Genomic DNA, 25639 nt, shown 5'->3' with positions numbered 1-25639 from the left:
ACCATCCTGAAACACATTTGAAAAGCTTCCTGTTTAGCAAGAACCCCCAGGCCTCATGTAGTTGAGTCCATGTGCTACCTGCAGTACTGAACAGTCTCCGTAAAGCCATGAGGATGCACAGGGCTTAGAGCACCCTCTGCCAGTGTTTCCTGGCTCAAACAGAGAAGTGAAGCAGAAAAGTAAAATACACTTCATTGATGGAATTGCAAGAACAGTGACATAATTTAAAGAGCAAACCCTGTATCTCTGGTAAATGCAGTCCCCTTTTTAAGGCAGATTAATCTGTCATTAATTTTAAGCTATATAAATTCTCAGTTAATTGTAGTGTGAGGACTGAACTCATGATACTCATAATGAAATTCTCATCCTTAAATATATATGTATGTATAAAAACTATGTGTATGAGCATATTTAAAGTGAAGGTTTAGGACTCAACAGCCATCTGATAGCATCGTAACAGTTACAGATTTGGGGAAAGGTGGAGTAGTCTACTTAATAATTAGAAAAATAAGTTAACTGTGACCCAGGTCAGTTTTAAGAAGTTAAAGATTTTTCAGTAGCCATAAATCTTAAAGGAGAGAGTATCTCAAATTAATGTATTAAAAAAAAAAACAACAAATCATGTTATTATTATAGCTAGATAATCCAAAAACTGGAAACATCATAATAAAGCCAAGTGTGCACACCAGGTATTACTTGTTAGGTTTAAGTGCAATTGTAACAACACTCTGAACATAGCAGTGATACTGGATCAGACCAAAGGTCCTCTTGCCCAGTATTCTATTTTGGAGCATGGCTAGGAGATGATTTTCAGGGAAATGCATAAGAATAGCACAAGCACCAGAAATTTGCAGCTCAGGGACCTCCTAAGTCAAACTAATGTTTTTTATACTTATTGGACCTTATGGATTTTTATTTCATGCTTTAGCCTTAGGTGGTGTGCTACAACACAACTTTAAAAAGGGCAGATGCAGTCTTAAAATCAGATGCTGCAAGTGACTGCAGAAGAGTCTAATATGCTAGTAAAGTTCATTGTACACAATGGACAGCTTCAGCAGCTCCGCTCTTGGCTGTCAGTCAAAACTCCTCCTCCTCTATTGCTAAAATAGCAACTGAATAAGAGCATTTAAATAGATCTTCAGTAGAAAAACAGGAAATACAAATTTAAAAAGAAAACCCTGGAAGTTTTTGCAGTCACACATACCTCAAATTCTTCCTATCAATCTCCTCTGTGAATGTCTGACTGCCCATAACGGGAAGCTGTCAGTTTACCAGGGTTGTCTTGGGCTGAAGCACACAGCCAGTATATTCCTCACTCCCTAAAGACTAAATTGCTCCAGAGAATAGTCTCTTAGAAAACAGTGTGATGAGTATTTTACAACATCCCTAACAAGCAGTAAAAGCTCCCTGATGGGGAGTTAATCACGTTATATGTAAGTATCTATTAGAGGGCAATGGCTGCAGGCTGAGCTGCTCTGTCTCTGTACTCACCTGCAAGAAACCCCAGCAAGAAACAGCCCAGCAGCCCGGGGGCAGCCGAGCCATGTGCATAGCGTCCATTGCCTTGCTTCTGGGCATATGGGCTCCGGTGGACGGCTGCTTTGCAGGCTGAGAGGAAGGCAGGCAAGCAGTAGCCTTCTTCCTCCTCCTTTTCCCCCTCCTCTTCCTGCCCTCAGCCCCAAGGCTGCCCAGGGCTTCTGTGCTTCTCAGCTCTCGTTCTGCCTAACCTGCTTTAATCATCGAAATGATGATGTTATGATGTTTCTGAGTGCAAGAAACAATTGAGTTTCTTAGTCTCACCCCACAAGACAGCTTATATGTGTCTGTGTATCTCTGACATGCATCTAGACTGTATAGCAAGCGATGCGAAAGTACTATTTTAAAGGCTAATTCCTGTTATCAAGATTTTCTGGGTTTGAAAGTTCCTGTTGTGGGCTTAATGACAATCAGTAGTTGTTCCAGCGAAAACAGCCAGGAAATTAAATGGAGGAATGGAAAACTTCTTTTCTCTTTACCAAGGAAGCACTGAATTGCTCCCCTTTGTAATCCATGGTTACATTAATCCTTGGCAAGTCATGAATATGTAGAGCAGCTCAGAATACAATTTGGATTAGGCAATGAGGAGACTTTCAGACATATTCAATTTACAGATGGGAAAAGCTATAAAATTTTATCCTGTGTTCACTAGCCTTTTATGCTTTGTATTACAAGGTTCTTAGGATCATGTTTTCCTAGTCTAATTCAGCTAAATCTATCAGCATCTCATAGCGAAGGACACAATTGCAGCCCAGGGAAGAGTCAAGATATTTTCATAGATTCATAGAATCACTGTAATTTGCACAAGTTTAGCTCAGCCCTGCACACCACTCCCTGCTGGTGTCCTAATTACTTCAGTAAGGGCTTTTCAGAGACTAGCAAAGAATTACACCATTTGGGTGTTCAGCACCAGTCACAGCCACAGTCTTAAGCATACGGCTGGATGTCCACATTCACATGATAAACACATCCAGTTTCTATCATTTCCCAACTGCTCATAAGCCATCACAAATTCTGAACAGCAAGGACTTTTCAGTCCAGTATCTCACTTGACAATCTACAAACCAGATGGAATTCCACCTACAGAACTTAAAAAGAATGAGCATATTGATGTATTATTAACATTTATATAGCACTACAGGTGTAGGACTGGCACATAATAGACAGTAAAGTGACAGGGCTTTTGGAGATTACTATCTAAATTAGACCTCACATGATGATAACATCAGTGGAGGAAGAAGGTAAGAATAGCAACAATGAGAAAAGTATGAAATAGGTTTATTTCTGTGCCTGTGGTTTTTTAAAGTGATAAGGGCATCCGCAGTGCTGAGGTTGAACAACAGCAGCAACCAAGAGGCTTTTACCACTTAAAATACAGCCATAGTACTACCAGTTATTACCTCTGGCATGTTCTTACATTCTGTGGATGGACCATTGGTGGAGTATATTATATTCCATTTAAATGCAAGTATAACACACAGTATGCCTTCAATCACATGCACTCCACAACAGGACAGAGGCAGGAAATAAATAAGATGAAAAAGCTCATGGGTTGAGATAAAGGCAGGGACATCACTTACCAGCAACCACTATAGGAAAAACAGACTCAACTTAGGGAATAATAATTTAATTTATTACAGATTCAAATAGACTTGAGTAGTGAGAAACAAAGACAAAAAAGAAAACATCTTCTCCCACTCCTCACTCTTTTTTCCAGCTTAACTTTACTTCATTCCTGACTGCTCTGCCATAGAGCTGCAATATACAGGAAGGCTCCTGTGATCAGGACAGACACCATAGGATATCTAAAGTGCACTAAGCACCTAACTTTAAACATGAATTATTCCTGTAGGGAGTGTTCAGTTCTTAACAGATGAATACCCAGTACCATTTGTGGGCTCATGGAGTGTCCAAGACCTCTAGACAAAGCAAACCAACACAGGAAAGCATTTATACCAGGCCTACCCTGCTCTGGTGCCAGACCTATTCTTAATTTTGTGCTTTTGGATTCTGTCTTAGGCTGATGACAATAACTACCATTTGTCTAAAGTTTGGAGCTGGCAGCATTGAGTGTGTGAAAAAGAACAGAGATCTAGGGTGCCCTGGGCTGATCCATGCATTGATGGTAATGTTGAAGCAGTTTCTTCGTGTTTCCTTGGCTGTCTGGTGGCTCAGACACACCAGAGCAAGAGTGGGAGTTTGAGATCAATGCAGAGAAGTCTGCTATTTGGAAGAGCCATAGAGTTAAAACATTTCAATCAGAAAGTGAAGTCCCTGTAAAAAGACCCTTATTCTGACTAGGCTGAGATGCTCAAGCTATTGGCTGATCTGGGCTGATCTTCGGGGCTTATAAACAAGTAAATTATTCACTGGGAAAGAAAGTGACAGTTTCATAAACCAGTTCTGCAGACTTATCCTGTCATATTCAAGTACATGCTCTTCATCGAGCATATAAAAGTAATGAACTTCACCTATGTATTGCTTGATCAGATTACCTAACAACTCTGCTACTGTTTTAAAGTAGGTTGGTCTCTTTCCCACAAATGGCTGTAGTCCTACTCCAGTGTTGAATAAAGCCACATTGTGAAGCCTTGTGTTTTTGCAAATTGGAATTCCTGTATTCTTTCCAGCCCTAAATTCTTGAAACATTTATTCTTCTCTCTTAGCTTAATAAGGGACTATCTAGTGCTTCTTTCATGGATGTGTTGAAGTGAGTGCAGAAGAGGCCACAAAGATGATCAGAGGGCTGGAGCACCTCTATTACGAAGACAGGCTGAGAGAGCTGGTCTGGTTTAGCTGGAGAAGAGAAAGAAGTAGAGGCAGAGGCAGAGGCAGAGTCAGAGTCAGAGTCAGAGTCAGAGTCAGAGGAAGAGGAAAGAGGAAGACGGATCAGAGGAAGAGGAAAGAGGAAGAGGGAGGTCTCCAGGGAGACCTCAGAGCAGCTTTCAGTACCTAAAGAGATAGACCTTTTAGTAGGCTCTGTTGCAATAGGACAAGAGGTAATGGTTTTAAACTAAAAGAAGGTAGATTCAGACTAGATACAAGGTAGAAATCTTTCATAATGAGGTTGGTAAAACACTGGCACAGGTTGCCCATGGAGGTAGTGGATGCCCCATCCCCGGAGACACTCAAGGACAGGCTGGGCATGGCTCTGAGCAACCAGATCTAATTGAAGATGTCCCTGCTCAGTGCAGGGGAGGTTTGACTATGTGACCTTTGGTGGTGCCTTTTGACCCAAATTGTTCTGTTCTGTTCTATAAATCAGCTTGCTACGCTCTGGAGGCCACTGTAAGGAGTGACATTACTACACAAGAATTTTTGTTGGATAGTATTTGTTTTATACATAAATTTTTCAAATTCCTTGCCGATATGTTCCAAATTATCCCTGAGCTACCTCATTGACATAGCTCTTGGGGAGATAGGAGAAAAACAGCAGATAAAGGCTATATAAATACCATTCACCCAGGCAAAATGTAGATTTTGACTCAGTAACAGTGTTTTACAGATGTTGCTTACTTCCCTCTTGGAAGGGGAAGCGGTACAACAATCCAGATGCTTCTTAAAGAATATGGAAGAGAGAAGAGAGCAGCTAGAACTAAGTTTTCCTAAAGAAGAGAAGGAGAATAAATATACCTCCTATAAATCTGCCTCCCCTATACCAGCTTCCACATCCCTCAGTGGCTGGGCTGGAAGATGGGGTCCTCTTTAACATTTGTTTCTTTTCTCCTTCCTTTTTGTTTCTGTACCCCCTTTATTTCTGCCCTTTGCTGGTTCTAACACTTTCCGTATACACAGCATAAGGAATGCTGTATCTATCCTGTGTGTTCACGGTTTCCTGAGTCCTGGGACATGGCCACCATTACTAAGTCACAAAGCCAAAGTTGCAGTATCATGTCTGACAAGTGCTCCTTGGAATAGCTGGAGCCAGAGACAAATGAGCCTGACATGGTGAGATCTGAAGTACAGCATTCCTGAAATGCAAATCACATCTGAGAGGAGTAGAAAAAGCTGCTCCAAGACAAACCTCATCTCACTCTTAGCCGTTACTGAACATCTCACTTAGCAGCCATAGAGATAGCTCAGAGCTGTTAAGTCAGTCAGTCTCTCATAAGACTCATCTCTCTTTGAGCTGCTTCCTGGCCAAATCAAAGCAACATCCATTCGTCACCTTATTGTTTTACATGGAGCTTTTCCTGCTAGAACTAAGATATTACCAGTGAGATACTGCCATGACTGCTTCTCTGATAATAGCTGGGTATTTCATCCAATATTGAAAATGCCCACTTTAGTCTAAGTTTAAACCAAAGTTAAGACTTGAGGCTGATGAGAGATAAAACCAATCCTTAGTCACAAAAACTATGCAAAAAAAACCCTGTGATAAGTCTACAAGGAAAAGGGACTTGTTATCTTGGACCAGGTGAAAAAAGTGCAAAAAAAGGCCCAAAACACAAACAAACCATACACTACACAGTACTTCTTCTTAATTAATATTAATATTAATTAATACTAATTGATGTTAATTAATATTACTTAAAAATACTTGATATTACTTACCATTAAATGCACAGTACTTCTTCAAATTAATATCACTTTCAAAACTAGCAAGAAAACAGTTACCTCACAGGTCTCATATTGAACTCAGGAGTGGTGAAAATTGCTTGTATTGAGTGTAAAAACAAGACTGAAGCTCAGCTGAAACTAGCAGAACTTGCAGATAGCTACATATATTCTCCTTAGATAAAAACCACCATATATATATATTTTTATATATACCCCTCATACACTAGAAAAGCTTCACAAACGGAAAGGATGCATATGCTCAATGCAAAACTAGAACACATTTCTGTGCTGAATGCATAGCTATGCTATGCAGCCAATTGGCAAAACCAACAGTACAAAAAAAAAGATATAATATACACAACAAATGCCAGGGTTTGTGAATTGTAGGTTGTAGCTGCTCATCAACTGTTCTCCAAAGGTTAATATCTGCTGCAAGAAAGACAGGCCACTGTTGTGCTGCTTAACTACTGTTTGACTGAAGGTTGAACTTGTGGCTGGAGAGTTCAGAGGCGTCCAGTTTGTTGGCAAAGAAGCTCTTGCAGGAAAAATGGTAACTGGGACTGCTCAACCACAACTGCAAATCAGTGGTTTCCTTCTGACTCTGCCAGTTGCACAGTCCCCCAGAACTCACAGCCTCGGCAGCTATCTGACTACCAGATTAAGAGGATGGTGTATTTTGATGCTTTGAGCCAGTGTCTCTGTTATCTTGAACTTCAGGAGTCCATGATCAGATTCCAGCTACAAGAAAGTTTACACTGCTGGCAGCTGACAAATTCAGCTTGTAAACTTTGACCCTTTCTCCTACAGGAGGAATTACTCAGTGGGGCAGAGAGAGTAAAGGGCTGTGCATGGAACATAAACCGAATGATGCCTTCCAGCATGCACAGGAAGTTTCTCAAGAAAACAGACCCAGACTCTTCAGTGGTGCATGACAGGAGGAAGAGAAACAACAATCATAAACTGAAAATAACAAAAGGTTCTGTCCGGATATAAGGAAAAGCTTTTCCATCAGGAGGGCAATGAAGCACTAGAGTATGCTGCAGAGAGGTTATGCGGTCTCCATCCTTGGAGATTTTCAAGACTGTACTCAATAAAGCTCTGTGCAACCTGTTCTGACCTTGCAGCTCACCCTGCTTTGAGAGGGAGTTTAGACTAGAGACCTCCCCAGTTCTCCTCCAACCCTGTGATCCTGTAATTGTGTGAGATGCTTCCATTCATTATAATCCTTCCCGTGGGGAGCTGCTGTCCGTCAAGTGAAGGGAATGCAATTTCTCTGACTCCAGCTATCAAAGTTGACTGCTCTGCTCCACTATGGTATTGCCTTCCCAGCAGCACATTTGAAACTGCTCATATAAATAGAGATGAGAACATCTCAAAGATCTTGACTACCAGTGATTGCTCTTCAGCAGCTGAACCAACACTTGAAGATCTGTGTTGACAGCATCTTAATTTAGAAATTATGCCACCAGGTCACAGAATCCCAGACTGGTTTGGGTTGGAAGGGACCTTAAAGCTCCTCCAGTTCCAACCCCCTGCCATGGGCACGGACACCTTCCACTAGAGCAGGTTGCTCCAACCCCCTCAACCTGGCCTTGAACACTGCCAGGGATGGGGCACCCACAGCTTCTCTGGCCATGCTGTGCCAGTGCCTCAGCACTTCATAGTGAAGAATTTCTTCCTCATACCTAATCTTAAAGCTTAAAGCCATTCAACCTTGTCCTATACCTACATGCCCTTGTAAAAAAGATCCCTCTCCAGCTTCCTGTAGCCCCCTTTAGGCACTGGAAGCTGCTCTAAGGTCGTCTCTGAGCCTTCTCTTCTCCAGGCTGAACAAGCCCAACTCTCTCGGACTGTCTTCACAGGAGAGATGCCCCAGCATCTGTGTCATCCTCCTCTGGACATATCAACAGATGATTCACCCAAAGCAACATCAACATTGTTGGCTTCACAAAAGCAAGGATTCATTTTAATATGAGCATAGTTTCTACCTTTTCCATGCATGGAAATGTTTGCTTTAATTTCAGTTGATTTAGACTCTTAATACATTGGATGGTCATTGTGTAGAGTTTCTTTGGGCAAATTTTGACAGCATCCAATTTGATATCATACACCAGGAAGTCTCTTCTTCAAACACCGTTCCTTTTGCATTTGTCCTCTAGATTCTTTAATGTAATTGATGAAATTGCAAAGGATGCTCTCAACAATGCCACAGTGTCAGATAGGTTCCTTCCTCTGCTTACTAAACACTTCAAATGCTCTTGTCTTATAATTAAGTCATCTACTGCCATATATAAATCAATGACTCGGATAGTTTGTCTGCAATAACTGCAAAAGCCAAATGACTGTTTGCAAGGATCTGTCTGGTATTAGGATCATAGTTGTTCCAAACATTAATTACGGAATATTTAGAAAATAAAAGAACTGAAAGTTGATTACAGTAAGCAACTCTGCTAATGGCAATCTTTAGCTGGAAGCATCTGTAGTAACATGCACAACTAGCTCACATTAGATGAACAATAAACTGTAAGTACAACATAGCTGATTTCAGGTTTTGTTCCTGTTAACAACTGGCTTTTTTCTTTTACTTAATTCAACAGTCTTTGTTTTCCAGTTGCTGTGGAATAATATCACAGTTTGAGAGCCAAAACAGATAATTTGGTCAACAGCACTTAGCATTTTTACAGTGGATTTCAGCTTACTGTAGAGGTCTAGGAAAAAAAACAAGCAACTTTTTATATTCTACTTCACTGAAGAAGAATTAGTGCGCAAACCTTATCTTGATTTCTTGTATAGAAAAGGATTTTACACTCTGAGCTTGAGTGGGGTAATAGCTATGCTTGTGAGATATCTAGGCCAATCTAACAAAATATAAAGATGTTTAAAAAGTAGTTATTCCTGTATCTGGCTTCTCATTGCCTTTCCTTAGTAAACAGCTTCACAGCAGGTACCATCCTTGCTCATGTGGCTGCTTCAAGACAGTTTTTGAGCTCTAAGAACCAATGGACTGGAAATGTTTCCCAGTGCAGTACAAAGTTTGCCAGAATATATTAACAGATGGTGCTTTTAACATGTATTATTTGTTTAGCCATTGTTTTCCACTTGTCTGGTAGGAACTAGATGTCTTCATCTGCTGGCACATGTCAGTTGGCTTGATGTTTTTAATAAATGTGAAATATGACCCTTGCTTCTTTGTATCATCCTCATAAATGAGTCATGTGAAATGACATTTCTCAGAGCATATCCAACTCCTCTTTCATCTTTTGCTTTATGTTTAGAACTCATAATCCTAGTGAACACATAGAGGAAATGGACAGTTGCATATGCATCCATGCATACATTTTGACATATGGCTTGGACAGTTGGCTACAAATCAAATCAGCAGCACAGGCTTCACCCGTTGCTGTCCAGTAATGACACCAGCCACTTCTGCCTGGATTTGAGGAACTGAAGGCTGCAGCAGCTATATCTAAATTCCATAGAAGACTGATAATAAAAAATGGTTTGGTTAGAAGAATGTTCTTATCAGAACTCCTATAGAAGACTAAAAGCATCTTGAAGACTAAAAAGCATCTCTATTTTAAATTTAAAAACTGATCAAGAACTTCAGAACGGGCCATAATGTGTCTAAATGCTAGATGCTGCCACATTTAACTTAGGGCTTGCAGAAACCTGACACGAGTTCTCCTTCCTCACATAAACAAAGGATTCCAAGGAACATACTTAAAACGGCAGACAGCTTACCATGGAATACCTCTGATGCTTACCACCTTGCTGTCTGTCTTCCTCTCTGCAAGTCCCAGATAAGACTGCAAAGATGTCTTAGAAGCTCTTGAAGAAGCTGTAGAGCAGGCACAAGTTGCAGCCCATATTGAGGAAAAGTGGAACAAGTGCTGGTTTGTCATAACAAAGTTGTAAATAGTGGTGATTTTCTGCAGTGGGGCTAGGAACATCGAAGATGATGCTGGGTAAGCTAAGGATAAGAATCACAGTGGCTGTCTCAAGAGGTCAGCACCAAGTATTAGGCTTCTCAGAATGGAGATGAGAAAAGCTTCATGCTGACAAGTGACTGGGGAAACAAGTAGGTTTGGGAAAGAGCTGGGCTGACATTCATCTAAAAATACTCTTCTCTTAAAAAAGTAAGCAAAGCTCCATTTGCTTTAAAAATCCAACTGCTACAGGTTGTGGTTTGCACCGAACAAAGATGATTCACAAAGCATACACAAATATGGAAGAAAGCAGTGGACAAGTTGAATCCCACCTTACCTAAACATCACATAAACCATGCTGTAACAACCAGCCTTATGAGTGCTTCCTCTCTCTGGATCACTCTGTCTTATATCTTTTGTATGCAGGGGAACTGTCAATAGGAGAGGCAGAATTTCTGTTCCTATATCCTATTCCCTGCAGTGGTAGTTTTTGGGGATCTTTTAATCCACAATTTATTTTTTTAATGGATGTTGCTGTTGTTTAAGAGTGTAACTATCTGTATTTGTATATTATCTGGTAGCTATTGCCAAAAAGGGCCCTAATGAAACTTAACTGAAACAATGCTATGCTTACAACAGAGATTAAAATTCATGTCTACTCACCTGAGAAAAATATTGCTGAGGAAGCTTACAGGTCATTTAGGGAAAGATCTCCATAACTCTGGAGTATGGTACTTTAGTTTATCCTCCTTAGCAATAGAAAAATGCTGGTTTTGTGTCCAACAAGTCAACATAAGCTGTTTATTGCTGCCCCCCTCCATATAGTGGGTTTGTGTTGTTACTCCCTTGATTGCTGAAGATAAAATCCTCTAGGTTAACATAACTGATGATCTAAACCTGACTAATTTTTTGAGAGGTGGATTATAGACCATCATACTGAATTCTCCACTGGCAAAAGGAACAGTGGAGCAGCCAGCAGCACTAAAACAGTTAGAAACAGCAATGTCTCACATTAGCACAACTAGATTTGGGAGAAGACATCTCTGGTTTTACTCCAATCACTTTCATAAAAATGGGAAAATAACTGGGCAATAACTTTGGGTATAAGAGCATTTCTCATTATCTGGTAAACTGGATTATTTTATGGGAAAGACCAACATTTAGGTAAAACAATGACCTAATTATAGTTAACTTGCCTAAAGGGTTTTAATGTGGAGAGTTGAAATATTTACGAATGATGTTTTAAGGAAAAGAAAATGAATCTACTATGACATTGAAAACCATCAGATCACGAGACAGTCTTATATGACACGGTGGAGGCCTCGGCTAAAATGGCAGATAAAATCACACCAAGTATTTCTGTCCAAGATGTTAGTAGTCCTCCAGTGGTGGAGCATCAGATGAAGGGATCTGATTTTCTGAGACTTCTCAGTCTGATCTCAGTTGTCTCATTGTAGTCTTTTGAGCTGTCCGTCATAAGAGTAAACTGCACAGCAATATCAGAAATACAGACTGTACAAAAATGGTAATAATTTGGTTAATTTGAAACTAAGGACTGAGGACTTCTTTTTCCTCCTATTTTTCTTCATTTTAAAAATATCTTGTTATGGACAAGTCATAGCAGGAGTAGATTTGGGATGAAAGAATAAAAGTAGGTCTTCATCTCAGAAGACATGTTTTGTGAGATAGTTATACATCTGACAAGATGGATTACCTTCTTTTCACTCCAGCGACTAGAAGGCTTCTTGCTTAATTTTATTTGCAAAAAGCTGTGAGACTCAGCATGTGAAGAGAAGAGTGTCATGGATGAGTATTTTGGGCTGGCTGCCCAAAACTTGTTGTTATACATCCAGCACATGGTATGTGACGGTTTTCTCATCTTCATACATGAATCTTTGTGTAAAAGGAGAGCTAAAAGGGCTATGCTGGAGTATAATTATGTAACCCAAAGGTAAATAATAAAAACCCAAATAAAACTAGACAATGATAGAAACATGAAATGACTTTTGGCTTCCTGATGCACTATGAGGACTGCTAGAGTAATCAAGCTAGTAAACTGCAAAGCTCTGAAAATAAATCCAGTGGTTAGCAATTCTTAAAATATGAAGCTGAGAGAAAAACATCACAGCTTTTCACTCTCACTTCAGGAAATATCTACAGCCTGAGTTTTCTGAGTGGAGTACATTACCTTGTTAGCATTGCTAAATGCATTCCGCTTGGGTATATTATGTGCAAAGAACAAGATCTTTTGGGGTTTTGTGTTCTTTGTAATAATCCTCCTAGTGTTTTTAAATGCTCTATTTTTAAGGCTTCTGTACTGTCAAATTTAGTCCACACTGATGATAATGTTGTTGATATTTATCCTACTTCTTTCAGTGTTTCTGCTGCTGGCCTGCACAGTGAAGGCTGCAATGGAAATCTGCCTCTTAACTTCTTCCCAGGCCTCACGCTGATCCGCTTTGCTTTCAATATCAAACATGGCATCATAGATCCCTGGGAATGATTCTCCTGCATACTTGTTATGGCTGCTTGGAGCAAAGATAATATGTCTGTAGAGAAGTTAAGGGGAAAAAAAAAGAGCAATATTTTGCATTAGGAAAATAAAGCATATTATTTTATGGATAAAACAAATCTGTTTATATATAACCTGTTAAATTCTTGTCACTGAAGATGTAAATAAATAAAACCACTGCAGCAGTAGTACCTATGATCTACAAAGCAAGAAAGTAACATAAACTATATTATCCCATGTGAATTCTTAAACTTTATAGCTATGATGACTGAAGATAAAGTTGACCAAAGTATTTCCTTGTCCCTCATTTTAAATGAGAGATAAAAAAGACAGCTTCTTTTTTTCACAGATATACACAATCTCCAATATAAACAAGCATATTTTGAAGCACGAAAAGTTGATGCTTTAACAAGAGACTGTTCTCAACCAATTTTTAATCACAAGCTGTGAAAGGCAGATACTGTAGATACTAAGAGATCTGCAGATCTTAAGCTCTCCTTCAACAGTTTTCAGTGGAATGATTATTCTGTATTATGTAGAAGGATTGAAAAGCTAGACTTTACTGTTCTGCCTCTCAAACAAGATTTACTTCTTGAATTGGATGAGAGAACTACTGAATTCATTGCTGTTGAAGTACAGATCACTATACTGTATTTGCTAGCATGACTGCTGTGTTATAACTAATCAAATTGTAGATACTTCAATTATATCCTATGTCACTTTCAAATAATAATAACTTCCTAAGATCATTTACCACTGAAATTACTTGCACTGAGTCAAGGGCCAAACTTTTAGGTCTGTTTATAAGCCCAATGAAATCAATGGGAGTGGGTTTACGGATCTGAATATGCTTCCAACAAGACCTGTCCTCCTTCTGTATAGTGTATCTTCCTGAAGTTTTCCCTAATGTTGTCTTCCCTTTTCAATCTTATTTACCCTCTTTACTTTTACCACGTTGAATGGAATCATTACAATTCCATTTAGAGACCCGCGAATCATAAAGGAATTCTCATAGGGTACTCCAGGCAGAAACTGAAAACCAAGCCTTTCTTACCTATAGAATGGCCTTCCAGGTAATCCAAGAGGATCGATGAAAGCCCTTTCTAGAAACATGAGCTGATCATTCAGTGATCTGACAGCAAGTGGGCTAAAAAGAAAACGTGACTCTGTTACCTATTGAGTGTTTGCCCATTTTCAATGAAATCACATTTATTATTATGTAAAGCCACAATATCTGAGAAACAGGAACCTTGTCATGTTAGAATCATCTTTGAGCCATCCAAGAACTGTGTTTTTCTGATGATAGATTTTTATTTCCCTAGAGCAGAGACTGTCTGTCTGTGGGCTTTCAATAGCTCTGATGCTTGACAAATAAAAGAAACTGTTAAGATTATACTGAATTTATGTGGGTTTGGTAATTTCTATACAAAGGAACTTATTGTAGATCTTCAAAGGCATACACCAATAAAAGAATAGATAAAATTTATATCACAGTAATCTTAGGAGTAATTCAACTACTGACAATGAAACTGTTTCAAGTTTACATTGGTGTAAAAAAGAAACTAAAACTGGTTGGTTGAATTAAAGCTTAATTTTAGGCCAACCATCAAGGAAACCATTATGAAAATGTCACATACATGTTGTATGTTATAAATGTCATATTTTACTTATGAAATTATTGGTTGGTTATTCATCCTGAAAGCTGCTGCCCTTAAAAGGATGGCTTTTATTCTCACTTACTCTTCCATAAGAGTAAGCATATGGCTAAGTTAGATTCTTCCCAAGCAGGATATCATACACCTATGTATAAACAAAAGGAAGTTTGGTTTGTCATTCTGGGCACAGCCTACCAAGAACAAGAATTAAGTCAAATTAGGCCTTTTGGCATAGGAGGTGCATAGAATTTCTTGGCACAAATATAATACTGGTACAGCTGATTTTTTCCTTTCATTAAGTGGTAGCAGTATCTTGACAACTAGACTGTTGGCAAACGAAGACCATGAGTCAACATTTGTTCCTTGATGATAATCCAGTGACAAAATCTTAGGACGTGTCTCTACTTAGATGGAGTGACACACCTGAGCTGGCTCTGCTTATGCTAACCAGCACCCTAGTAACATCCATGTGTCATCCTGCACTGCTCCTCAACTCAAACCTTTCAAGAATTACACTAATTAGCTTGGATACTTTTCAAAGCTAACACAGGTGGACTCCCAGGCTCTGCAGTGTCGCTGGTGTCCCCTAATTCAACATTTCTACACTTTGCTTCCTAGAGCAACCACATCCTTAAAGACAAGAGCCCATAAGGACTTCTAATGTAACAAATGACTGACAGTTATTTGTCACCAAGGTTATTCAGGGCACTAAATGCAAGTGAAGACTATGTCCTCTGAGCCCAGAAGACTATGTGGAATATGTGACTGGAGTTAAAAAAAAAACAAACTTACTTATTACTATCTATTTGTTGCAGTCTCTCATGAAAGCTAGCAGCAACTTCTGTAAAATTCTTCACAGCTGAAAAGAGGGCATCTGGAGGGAACATGAAGGAAATATTTAACTTCAAGTACTGAAGGAATCATGAAACAAATCACGTTTTTCAAATTAAAGCTTTATCTTTCACTGTATTTGTGAGCTCTCAATTCTTACTGGATGAACGTCGGATGACCCTATATTCTTACATTAAAAATGATGTAATTCTGTGTGAAAAATTGCCGTGGAGACAATACAAATCAGTATTTTTTTGAATATTATCATTTGCTACTTGATGGCATAGAAACATCAAAAACTATAATATGATTTCCAGAACCTGATTGTTCAGGTAGGTTCAGGATTTTATAAATCCCAGCAATCTGTGTTTTACTTGTATGTCTTTCCACACACACTGAGTTTTGAGACAGAGAGCATATGCATATGTATGTGTGTGTGCACATGCTCTTGATATTTGTCATTAGCAGCTAAGTCCTAAAATGAATGCTATATAATGTTGCCAATAAAATAAAGGTTTCTCAGGCAGGAGGCATCTTGTGAATGCCTATAATATAAATTTCACCTGCCAGCACAAGATCTCTATTATGCCATAGAAATGAACCATTCCTGCTTGATCAAGCCTTGAGGCAAACTTCTCATGGTGCTTACACTTGTCATCATGTATCTATAAATTGAAACAAGCCAAGTTCTGGCAGGATATAAGAAGAATCTTTTTACCCTGAGGACAATCAAGCATTGTGGTTCAGTGGGGCTCTGTAGTGTCTGTCCTTGGTGGCTTTCAAGACCAGGTGGGCTAAAATAAGCAAACTGGTGTGACCTTGGAGCTGACCCTGCTTTGGGCAGGTTGACCTAGAGACCTCCTGAGGTTCCATCTAACCTGAAACAGGGGAAGTTCCTTCTAATATAAACGGGAAGTTTAGGTTAGATATAAGGAAGTTCTTTACTATGAGGGTGGTGAGGCACTGGAATGGGTTGCCCAAGGATGTTGTGAATGCTCTATTCCTGACAATGTTCATGGTCAGGTTGGACAGAGTCTTGGATGACATGGTTTAGTGCCAGGTCTCCCTGCCCATGGCAGGGGGGTTGAAACTGGATTATCTTAAGGTCCTTTCCAACCCTAACTATTCTGTGATTCTATGAAATATTCTATGATCCTACAATCAGTGTCAGACAATTATCCAACACCATAAACTGCAAAGCAGTATGATTTTTTCTTAGGGATGCAGACAAACATATCTTGTTGCCAACACTGGTCAACCATGCACAGATCAATGAACATGAGACTGTAAGCGATAGCTCTACTTGACAGTGGTATGGTCTCAATACAGGCATACTAGTGACAGAATAGTGAAATTTCAAATTACTGGAGGATGAGGCTCTTGTTTTATTTACTGCCCATACAGCACAAGGTAAATACCAGGTCATGACTAAGACAGAGATTAACATAAGGCACTGCTAGCATTAACAGAGGAGGACTGTGAAGAAAGACTATACATACCAAAGGACACATTGTATGTTGCCAGTTCCTCTTCATGATTCCTTGATAAATTATAGATGATGTGAGCATAGTTGCTCAGAGCTGATGCATAATCTCTGCAGTCGAAAGGAAGAACAGCAGAGTTGGCCAGTTCGAACACCAGTCCTCCCCGTACCTGTGCGACTGTCAGATGATTCTTGAAAGTGGGATCATAAAACTTTTCCACAATTTCATAGGTTTCATAGACACTGTGGTATACTGGGTAGCTGCTGTATTTTTCTACATTCTGAAACAAACAAAGCCAAACAAAACCATTATGCAGCTGTGGAAGGCATTGAAAAGGCATTGTCCTGGTTTTCAAAGGAAATGGCCTCATTGAACAGAATGCTCCTTGAACATTTCTCAGTTAGTCTAATCCCACAGTATGCTTCAGAGTCAAACCCATATTTTTCCATAAAACATGAATCATTTTGAATTCAAAGCTTCATAAGTAATTATAAATCAGTCAAAAGTCATCATAAGCCACTCTTAAGCCTTCATCAACCACAGGTGATTTTGAGCATATCCATTTACCCTGAGGAAAGGTCTTTCTCTCTGACTGACACCATGCTGACCATTCCTATTCATCAAATACTTGTGTTGCAGAAGCACATAAAGTTCTCGTAATGAACCGGGACTCCACTCTCACACACTAAACTGAACTACTCCAAAAAGCTGTCAGTCTAAGTGGCTCAGTTACAGGTGATATTATTCAGGCAGTAACAGGGAGACAACATTACAAAGACACTGACTTACCCAATTTTTACTGTAACGTGCTCTACCTGAAGCAATGCCCAGACGTTGAAAGAAGACTTCAAAGTCATTGCCAGAACCCAGCTTATTTATTCTGTTAACAAGAAAGAGTAAAATGCCTTGAGTGACAATACTTAAAGTATAATTTTAGCTTGCTTCCAAGTACTGTTGCAATTATTTATCCTACAGTGGCAATCATTATGCAGTCTTTCCTAGTACACTCTTTCTGTCAATATATCAGTAATTGCCTGGGATGCCCTATGTTACATGCACCTCATCAACTGGATCCTCAGAGAAGCAGAGTCATCACTCTCAGGGTCAGAGAAATCAAACTCTCAAGAGGAGAATTTAACTCACTGCCTTGAATCATTGTGATGACTTCCATTTTCCCAAACTCTCAGCTCAGAGAGTTCACAACAGCACCAGCATGGCTCCATGGAATACAATCAGTCTTTGAGATTCCATAGAGAAACTCTGATAAATGTGAAAGACAGTGTTGTAAATTCCTGCTTGGCATGGTCCCCAGCCACTCAAACTCAGCGGCTTTCCAGGAGACTGGAATTAATTGCAAGGGAAAGCTGCAGTGTCAGCATCTTGTGTGTCTGCTGTCTAAAAGTCTACAACCACAGAAACACTTTACTTTTCTTGTATAAAAAAGTAATGCTACAAAGGTTCACAAACCTGTTGTACAAGTATATCAGCTACAATCAATAAAACTCTGACATTTATACCAGCTGAAAATCACACCATTTCTTTCAGGTGCTCAGTCTTTCAAGTGTATGTTTCCACAAAGCCCAACTCTACAAGCTATAACTTCTGGTATAGGCTTTTGCCACTGACCTGGGGACTTCCTTATATTCTCTTGATGGATTTTTTTATACCAGCTCTCATAAAGAGATTTCCCTTCAAACCCCTCATCAGGACTTGGTATCTGGATAAACATGGTAAAAAAAAGACAAAGGGTACAATTTTAAATGTTACCAAGCAACAAATATACAAGCTATCATCACACAAAGCCTATGGCTTAGGGCAATGTATAATTTATGGTCTTAAGCCCTTCAACATTTCTGTACTTCCATTTTAATATTTCAAATGCATATCATAGTTTATTTGCTGAAAATAGGACATTTTAGAAGGAAGAAAACACAGTGAAAGTAAAACATTTAGAGTAAATATTTGCAATCTGATTATTTCTTTATGAGACTTTAAGTAATTTAATTTCAATATTCAACACAGAAATCCCTCAAAAAAACAAAACTTTCATTCACCTTGGCAGGGTCTTGGCTTAATTCAAAACTATTCCTACCTTGGTTTAGTTCACAAAAAATATTTTCATGGATGCAGGAGTAATCTTAGAAGGGTAAAGTGTACTGGATGTTTATGGCATCATAGCTGCTACAGAGGTATACAAATAATGATCATCCTAAATTTCATTCCTATCACTCTGACTACTTTGCAGATTACTGAGCAGCTTAAACACTGTGGGTATTTATAACAGTGGGATGCTAAAGTTTTATTTTCTACAGTCCATTAAAGTTTATTAATATGTATTATGTATAATCTATTAAAGTTTATTAATATCTATTCTACTATTAATATCTATATCTACTATCTAAGAATTCTACAATAGGAAACAAAATAAAACTAATACATTTGGGGTTTTGGGCATGAAGTTAATTGTTCATAGTACAGAGTTAATAGTGTTAACTCTTTTTGCCACAGATTGATTTTCGATGTGATGACATGGGACCTGCTTCCTGATCAGCATTCTCGTCAGACATCAGCCACCAAAATGCATTCATCAGCTTTTGTTGCTGCTTCCCAGCTCCAGAAAGGGTTACACAACTGTGTTTTCTGGTATTTAGGTCAACATTTTAAGGATGGCTTTTGGTGTCCAAACCGCGACTCTGCTGACCTGATTTTGTGACTGTTCTGAACAGCTGCACTCAGCATGGAAACTGCAGGTGATCAGCTTTTCTACAGTTTAGGACAGAAATATTTCTCTTTTATTTTTTGTATTTAATAATTTTAACATTTTATGACATTTCCTTTACCAGTCTAATACCACCTTCCAGAAGATAAAAATTATCAATCCTGGAAAAGACAAATGACTGAATATATGCAGCAGATGAAGACAGATATAGTAGTTTCATATAATATATACAGTAGTTGAAGGTACATTATATATGTATATAAAACATACAAAAAGAAGCTTAATTAAATGTTCATTATTTAATACAGAGTGAACAGAAGAAAAAAAAAAGGATAAAAAGCCTTGGTGCTGTAAGACCCACTCTCAAAGCAAGGAACATCTGATATATAAGGTGGTGAAGCTATTTCCTGAGAACAGTCCCTACCTTTTAAGTTTGTTTACCACAAAAGTATGTGTGTGAGCATCATGGTCAGAGCCAATCAATGCTGAATAGTGTACACTGAAGCTGAGCACACTGAGCAAACTGTCACATCATGCTAAAAACAGTACTAGAGCAAGCCTAAATCTTCCCCTGCCTAAAGAGAGTCAGAGTCTTGCCCTGCCATGGGCACCCAAGTAGTCGAACTGGGCAGCCAGGTTCAGGTTTGTTTCTGTCCTCTAGCTCAAGATTTTCTTTTATAAGGAATACTTTCACAGGGAGAGTGGAAAATTCACCTAATCCTGAATAATGTAAGGGTATAAGCTTGAAATCCCTTTGCCACTTCTGGGAAAAAGCTCCTGTTACTTGGTTATTGACTTAAAAGGGGTGCTGCAGTCAGAAAAGAAAGAAACATCTGACATCATGTTATACACAGAGCCCCATCAGAAAGTGAGCACAGAACATGATGGCTAAAAATTACACGTGGTATTACCTCTTTAGTCAGACTGTACACCAGCCTGTACATCAGTGGTGTGCAATCCACTCGCAGTGTGTAGTTTCCTGAAAAAAACAAGAAAAACTATTTATTTGAAGATATTTCTATTCAAAGGAACTATATATATTCAAATATATTTCTTTTATTCCCTGGAACTGTTCAAGGCCAGGTTGGACAGGGCTTTGAGAAATTTGGCTAGTGGAATGTGATCCTGCCCATGCAGGGGGTTTGAAGCAAGTTCTACCGAGCTGAAACCTTGTGTCATTATTTGTTGATAAAAAAAGGGACTAGAGGAGCTACATTCTCTACAAGGAACAAACTGATTCTACCTGTAGAAGAGCTCTCTTGTGATCTTCTCAACACATTTCTATTGGTTAGGACAACGTACAGCCCAGCTTTTGAAACAACACTTGAGAGCTTTCCTTCATCCCTATTTATTACAAACACTGTAAGACGAGAAGCTTACTCTAAAGAGTTGCCATAGAACTGCTGAACAGGGGTACAACACTTCTTGTCCCTTCCCATGGCTTCCTAAATAGTGTAGCTACTGTAATGGACTTCCTTCCTGTAGTGACAGGAATATCTGAAGGATACTTTATGGTCCTGGGTCACAGTTTCCTGCCATATCTACTCCCAAACTAATGCAAAAGTATTATCACATTGAAGCTCTTCTGGATAGATCTCCAGGCTAAAATGCCTCCCAGTCATCTGTACATACCATCACTATTCGTGAAAAAGACAACTGAAAACTAGGTACCTTCGATGGAGGAATCTGCATTGATATAAGCCACTCCCCGTGCTTGCAAGACTTTGGCATTCTCCTATGAGGAGGGAAAGAAGAAAAACACCGATGAACTTTTTTTCCTCAGCACAATTTTCCTATCCACAGGAGTAACCGCTATTTCAGGAATGACACAATACACTGCAAGGAGCCATATATTCATATATTAGTTGAAAAGGAAACATAAGACTTAGAGACAGAGGGTAAGACAGAAAAGGAGAGGGAAGGAAGAAAGGAGGGAGGAGAGAAGTGCTGCTTTCTAGTACGGATTTCTCCAACATCTGACATTGTGCATATTCCTCTTTGAACACTATTGGTTTACCTCAGCCCATTCTGTCGATCCAAACAAGCCAAATTCCTCTGCATCCCAGCTTGCAAATATCACTGTTCTCCTTGGCCTCCACCCTGCAATAAAAGACCATGAAAACTGTATTACAGAAATAAAGACTGCTTGTTATATGGTAACTAAACTGAAAACAAAATTAATTTTGGGGGGATGGGTGTCATCTTTTATCCTGATCTGTGGGGAAAGAAGTGTGTTTAAAGAATTTTAACACCAACTTTTGTTTACTAACCTTATCTTATAACTGTTTTCTAACTTTTTAGCGATCTTGCTCCTACTTCAGTATTATGCCAAATAATGTATTCTTTCTCTTCCCTCAGTTGTAACTGCAAGAAAATGTTCTAAAATTTAAACCCTGAACAAAGAAAAATATTGTGCTTGTGCACAAATTCTTGAAGCAAAGCTTTTCTACTCTTTTTGCTCCCTTCAATTTAGTACACATTGCATACTGGTGTCTAACTTGACAGGAAAGTGATTGGCATGTCTTCACATCTATTACTGAATTTCTGTCTCCCTAATGCCATATTTCAAAAGCTAAGGAATTCTGTGTAACTTTGGCTTCAAAACAAAGATCTTTCACTTGAAGTTCTCCATTTGGTTTAAACTCAGGCCAAATGGAGTGCCTACCTCTATATCTCTGCCCAAAGTTTTCTCTGAGGCTACTGGAACTCTTTCATTTTTTGCTCCCCCTTTATCAGTTTCCCCTGACACACTTGATACCCAATAATCAGGGAGAATGCAAAGAAAACTAAATGTCAATAGGTTTTAAGTGTAATGGGTAAGCAAAAAAAGTTCTTCTAAGCACTGCATTTGAGTTATGCCAGAGCTTCTTTCCATGGGATGTCATACAGGGAGACAGCATTTGCTCTGACAGCAGCAGAAATTTGGTACAGCTGACATTTGTTTCTATTCTAATGTAACTAGGCATGAGGTATTTTTAACCATTACCTCCTACTATGTTTGCACAGCTCTTTCTCTGCACACCAGAAAGCCAACCATACTCTGGGCTGCACCAAAAGGAGTATGAGAAGCAGGTTGAGGGAGGTGATTCTTCTCCTTTACTCCACTCTCATGAGACCCCACCTGAAGTCCTGCTTTGAGCTCTGAGGCCCCCAACATAAGTACATGGACCTGCTTGAGCGAATCCAGAGGAGGCCATGAAGATGCTTAGAGGTCTGGACCACCTCTGCTCTGAAGACAGGCTGAAGGAGCTTTGGTTGTTCAGCCTGGAGAAGAAAAGGCTGCCTTCAAGCAGCTTCCAGTGCCTAAACAGAATGACAAGAAATCTGGAGAAGGACTTTTGATAACAGAATGTATGGACAGGACAAAGGGGAATGGCTTTAAACTGAAAGGTAGTAGATTTATATTAGCTGTTTGGAACTATTCTTCACAATGAAGGTGCTGAGGTGCTGGCACAGGTTGCCCAGAGAAGCCATGGCTGCCCATCCCTGGCGGTGTTCAAGGCCAGGTTGGACACAGGGGCTTGGAGCAACCTGCTCTAGTGCAAGGGGTCCCTGCTGTGTGTAAGGGCTGGAAATGGATGAGATTTAAGGTCCCTTCTAACCCAGACCACTCTCTGATTCTGTGCTTCTATGATTACACTGATACTTTATTTATTCTTGGGTCTGTCTCCAAAGTACAGTCAAGTACTGAGAAGGCTCTTGATGTTGCCCTGATGAAGCCCTGATTAGACTACCATGGTATCAATTGTACAGGATCACTGAAACATTGAATCTGACCAGCCTCAAGCACAAAGTAATCATTTGTACCTAAATATCTTATTTACATCAATACCCTCATTTTGTGGTTTGTTTTCCTTTAGGTGTAGGTGTACTTACTTTGAGTAGAGGTACATCACATATACTAAGGTTGTAACTGGAACTATGTTAACAGCTACAGAGCAGCATGCTTACTTGAGAGATCAGTAAGACACACATGTTTAATTTTAAGCATATGCTTAAGTCCCAGAGAAACCAATGGGCACTGCTAACAGCAGTGGCTTTGGTGTGCTTTACTCTTTCATTACATTACCTTTCCTTTTCAGTTTTCCAAAGCTTCTCACAATCTCATGAACCACAGCTGCCCCACTCTGAGGATCAATGCCACCAAATACCCATGAGTCACGGTGGCCTCCCAGGATGACATATCTGTCTGGAGAAATTCATTATGGAGGTTTACTTACAAAACCTTTTTTCCTGCCATAGAGATGTTAATTTGAAGTATTTCTAATTTTCCATGTAGGTTATCAGGCAGCAAAGCTTAATAGTTTATAATATACATGATAAAAAGACAAAAAAAAATTAAATCTTTTAAATCTCCAAAGACATTTTTCTGCACTTTCAGCCAGTGCTAAATAATTTGTCACAATAACTTGACTCCTTAAGACTTAAACCCTCTTAAATTCCATAACGTTACTTACATTAGTAGAAATACTACAGCTTTCCCCTAAAGATAGAAGCATCTGTCCATATTTTACAAACAGTGTGTTTCATGGTAAGGCTGATCCACTAATTATATTGGTATAGCACGCCAACTTGCAACATATAGGTGTGCTGAATGCAGAATTTCTCTGAATGTATCTATAGTCAATCATAAAAGGGTTGTCCAAATCATGACAATGATGAGATTATTAATATCAGACTAGATCTCTGTGCAACTATAATATGGTTAACAGTTGTATTTCAGGCAACAGGGAAGTCCTGCAGTAACAAGTTAGATGATGTTATCATCATCCTAGGATGTCTACATGTCTGTATTTAGAATGTAAAATCCCACTGGTTACAAGAGACCAAGACAGACAAAAAGCCAATAGTGGTGGATATGATGTCTTCAAATGGAATTCAAAATCCCTGTTAGTAGGGAAGAACATTACTTAAGAAATACTCTTTCAATTGTAAAATTACTTGCTTGAAGACAAATACTTGTCTTGGTTATGACTCTCCCTTAAAATCAGCACTTACAGTGAAACTGCTGACATACCCTGAACCATATGAAAGCTAGTGCAATAAATATTTCAACACCAGTGATCATGTAGTGCAATATTTCAGAGAAAACTATATTTCTCATTTCTTCCTTGTAACTATAAAGTGCATGTAAAGGTCACCGCACACTCACATTACACTGATGACAAATGACTACCTGGTTCCACTGTGCCTTTGATGATACCGATCACATTGTAAATCCTTCTTACTTCATTGTTGTTATGAATGTGCATTTTCACCTTTCTAGTATATTAGGAAAAAAAAACAACAAAGAGAAAATCCACCAGATTAGACCACAAAACATCTCAACATCTTCCAAAAGTGTGCAATATAAATTGCAATGGGAGCATTTTACCCTCCATTAAACCAAAGTAAATCTGAAAACATTTCAGTCTATTTTTTTTCTGGATTTATACTTGTGCAATTGAGAACAGCATTTAGCCCTTGCAAGCTATGTACTCATGCCAAGATTTTTATGGGTAACAGGCTCAGAACTCCAAAGCAAAGATATTTTGCTAGCCGCTGGTTTTTAAATGTAGAAGAGTGAATGAGAAATGAAAATCATCTAACGTTATAAAGGTAAATAGTTCTAATCGTCTAGAGGTTGGTGTAAATCAAAACTGACTCCAGCACAGTCAATACTGATGTGGCACCTTAGTCAGCAGAAATCAGACAAACTGAACTGCATCAAGAAACTTTGCCTATCTGCAGCATGGCTGGAGGTGCAACAATTCATCCTCAAGGGTCTTTGTGTATTTTTCAGCAAGGTTTTTTTCATGTGGTATAACTAAAATATAGGGAAAAGATCAAACGGTTCATATGAAGTCAGTACAATAGCTTAGCCAATATTGAAGCACCTGGACTTTAGTCCCAAACTGTAATTATTGAATTTTAGAACAATATGAAGCAATACAAAAAATGATATTGCAGGTAAAGCTTTTGTTTCTACAAACCTTCTAGGTTAATACTCTTTCCATAAGGCAATATGTAGGTAAGGCAATAGGTAAGGCCAGGAGCTGGACCCACATGAATTTAAAAGGACAACAAACAAATGCAGCTCTCAAAAAAAATAATCAGACTCATCAAATAGTTTGTCAAAGGCTTTTCAAATGAAACTAGTTCAAGCCTAGCTGAAATTGAAGCAATTCTGTCATATCCATCCAATCGAGATATCAATCTACTGAGGCTTTGCACTGAGTGCATTTCAGCCTAGCAAATCGTCATTATCAGACATTATCAGACAAAACAACCACAAACTGCTCTACCTTTGGTCAAATTCTATTGCTCAACTTGTTTTTCCCGATTCCCAAGCACACTTTCCTTATGAAACAAAACTGACCTTGTAGAGTAATTTGCTGTGAAACCAGGACCAACGTTGTAAGATACATTCAGATTTC

At 39.0% G+C, this 25639-nt stretch overlaps 1 protein-coding gene across 1 annotated transcript in view; it reads right to left on the bottom strand.

Moving 5' to 3' along the window:
• Positions 1-11209: 11209 nt before the first annotated feature.
• The window catches only part of LOC101878072 (Putative N-acetylated-alpha-linked acidic dipeptidase), a 28602-nt gene continuing 14172 nt past the window's right edge, over positions 11210-25639 (bottom strand). Inside the window, 14 exon segments of the mRNA XM_034060056.1 lie at positions 11210-12410; positions 12412-12571; positions 13589-13681; positions 14982-15063; positions 16520-16784; positions 17294-17384; positions 18131-18167; positions 18170-18221; positions 20135-20202; positions 20895-20958; positions 21241-21323; positions 23293-23412; positions 24400-24485; positions 25582-25639. Coding sequence (XP_033915947.1) covers positions 12381-12410; positions 12412-12571; positions 13589-13681; positions 14982-15063; positions 16520-16784; positions 17294-17384; positions 18131-18167; positions 18170-18221; positions 20135-20202; positions 20895-20958; positions 21241-21323; positions 23293-23412; positions 24400-24485; positions 25582-25639 — 1289 coding nt within the window. The 3' untranslated portion in view covers positions 11210-12380.

This window comes from Melopsittacus undulatus, chromosome 2, assembly GCF_012275295.1.
Source record: "Melopsittacus undulatus isolate bMelUnd1 chromosome 2, bMelUnd1.mat.Z, whole genome shotgun sequence".
NCBI lineage: Eukaryota > Metazoa > Chordata > Aves > Psittaciformes > Psittaculidae > Melopsittacus > Melopsittacus undulatus.
The sequence above is the reverse complement of the archived record's forward strand: the minus strand, read 5'-3'. Positions and strand labels throughout refer to the sequence as shown.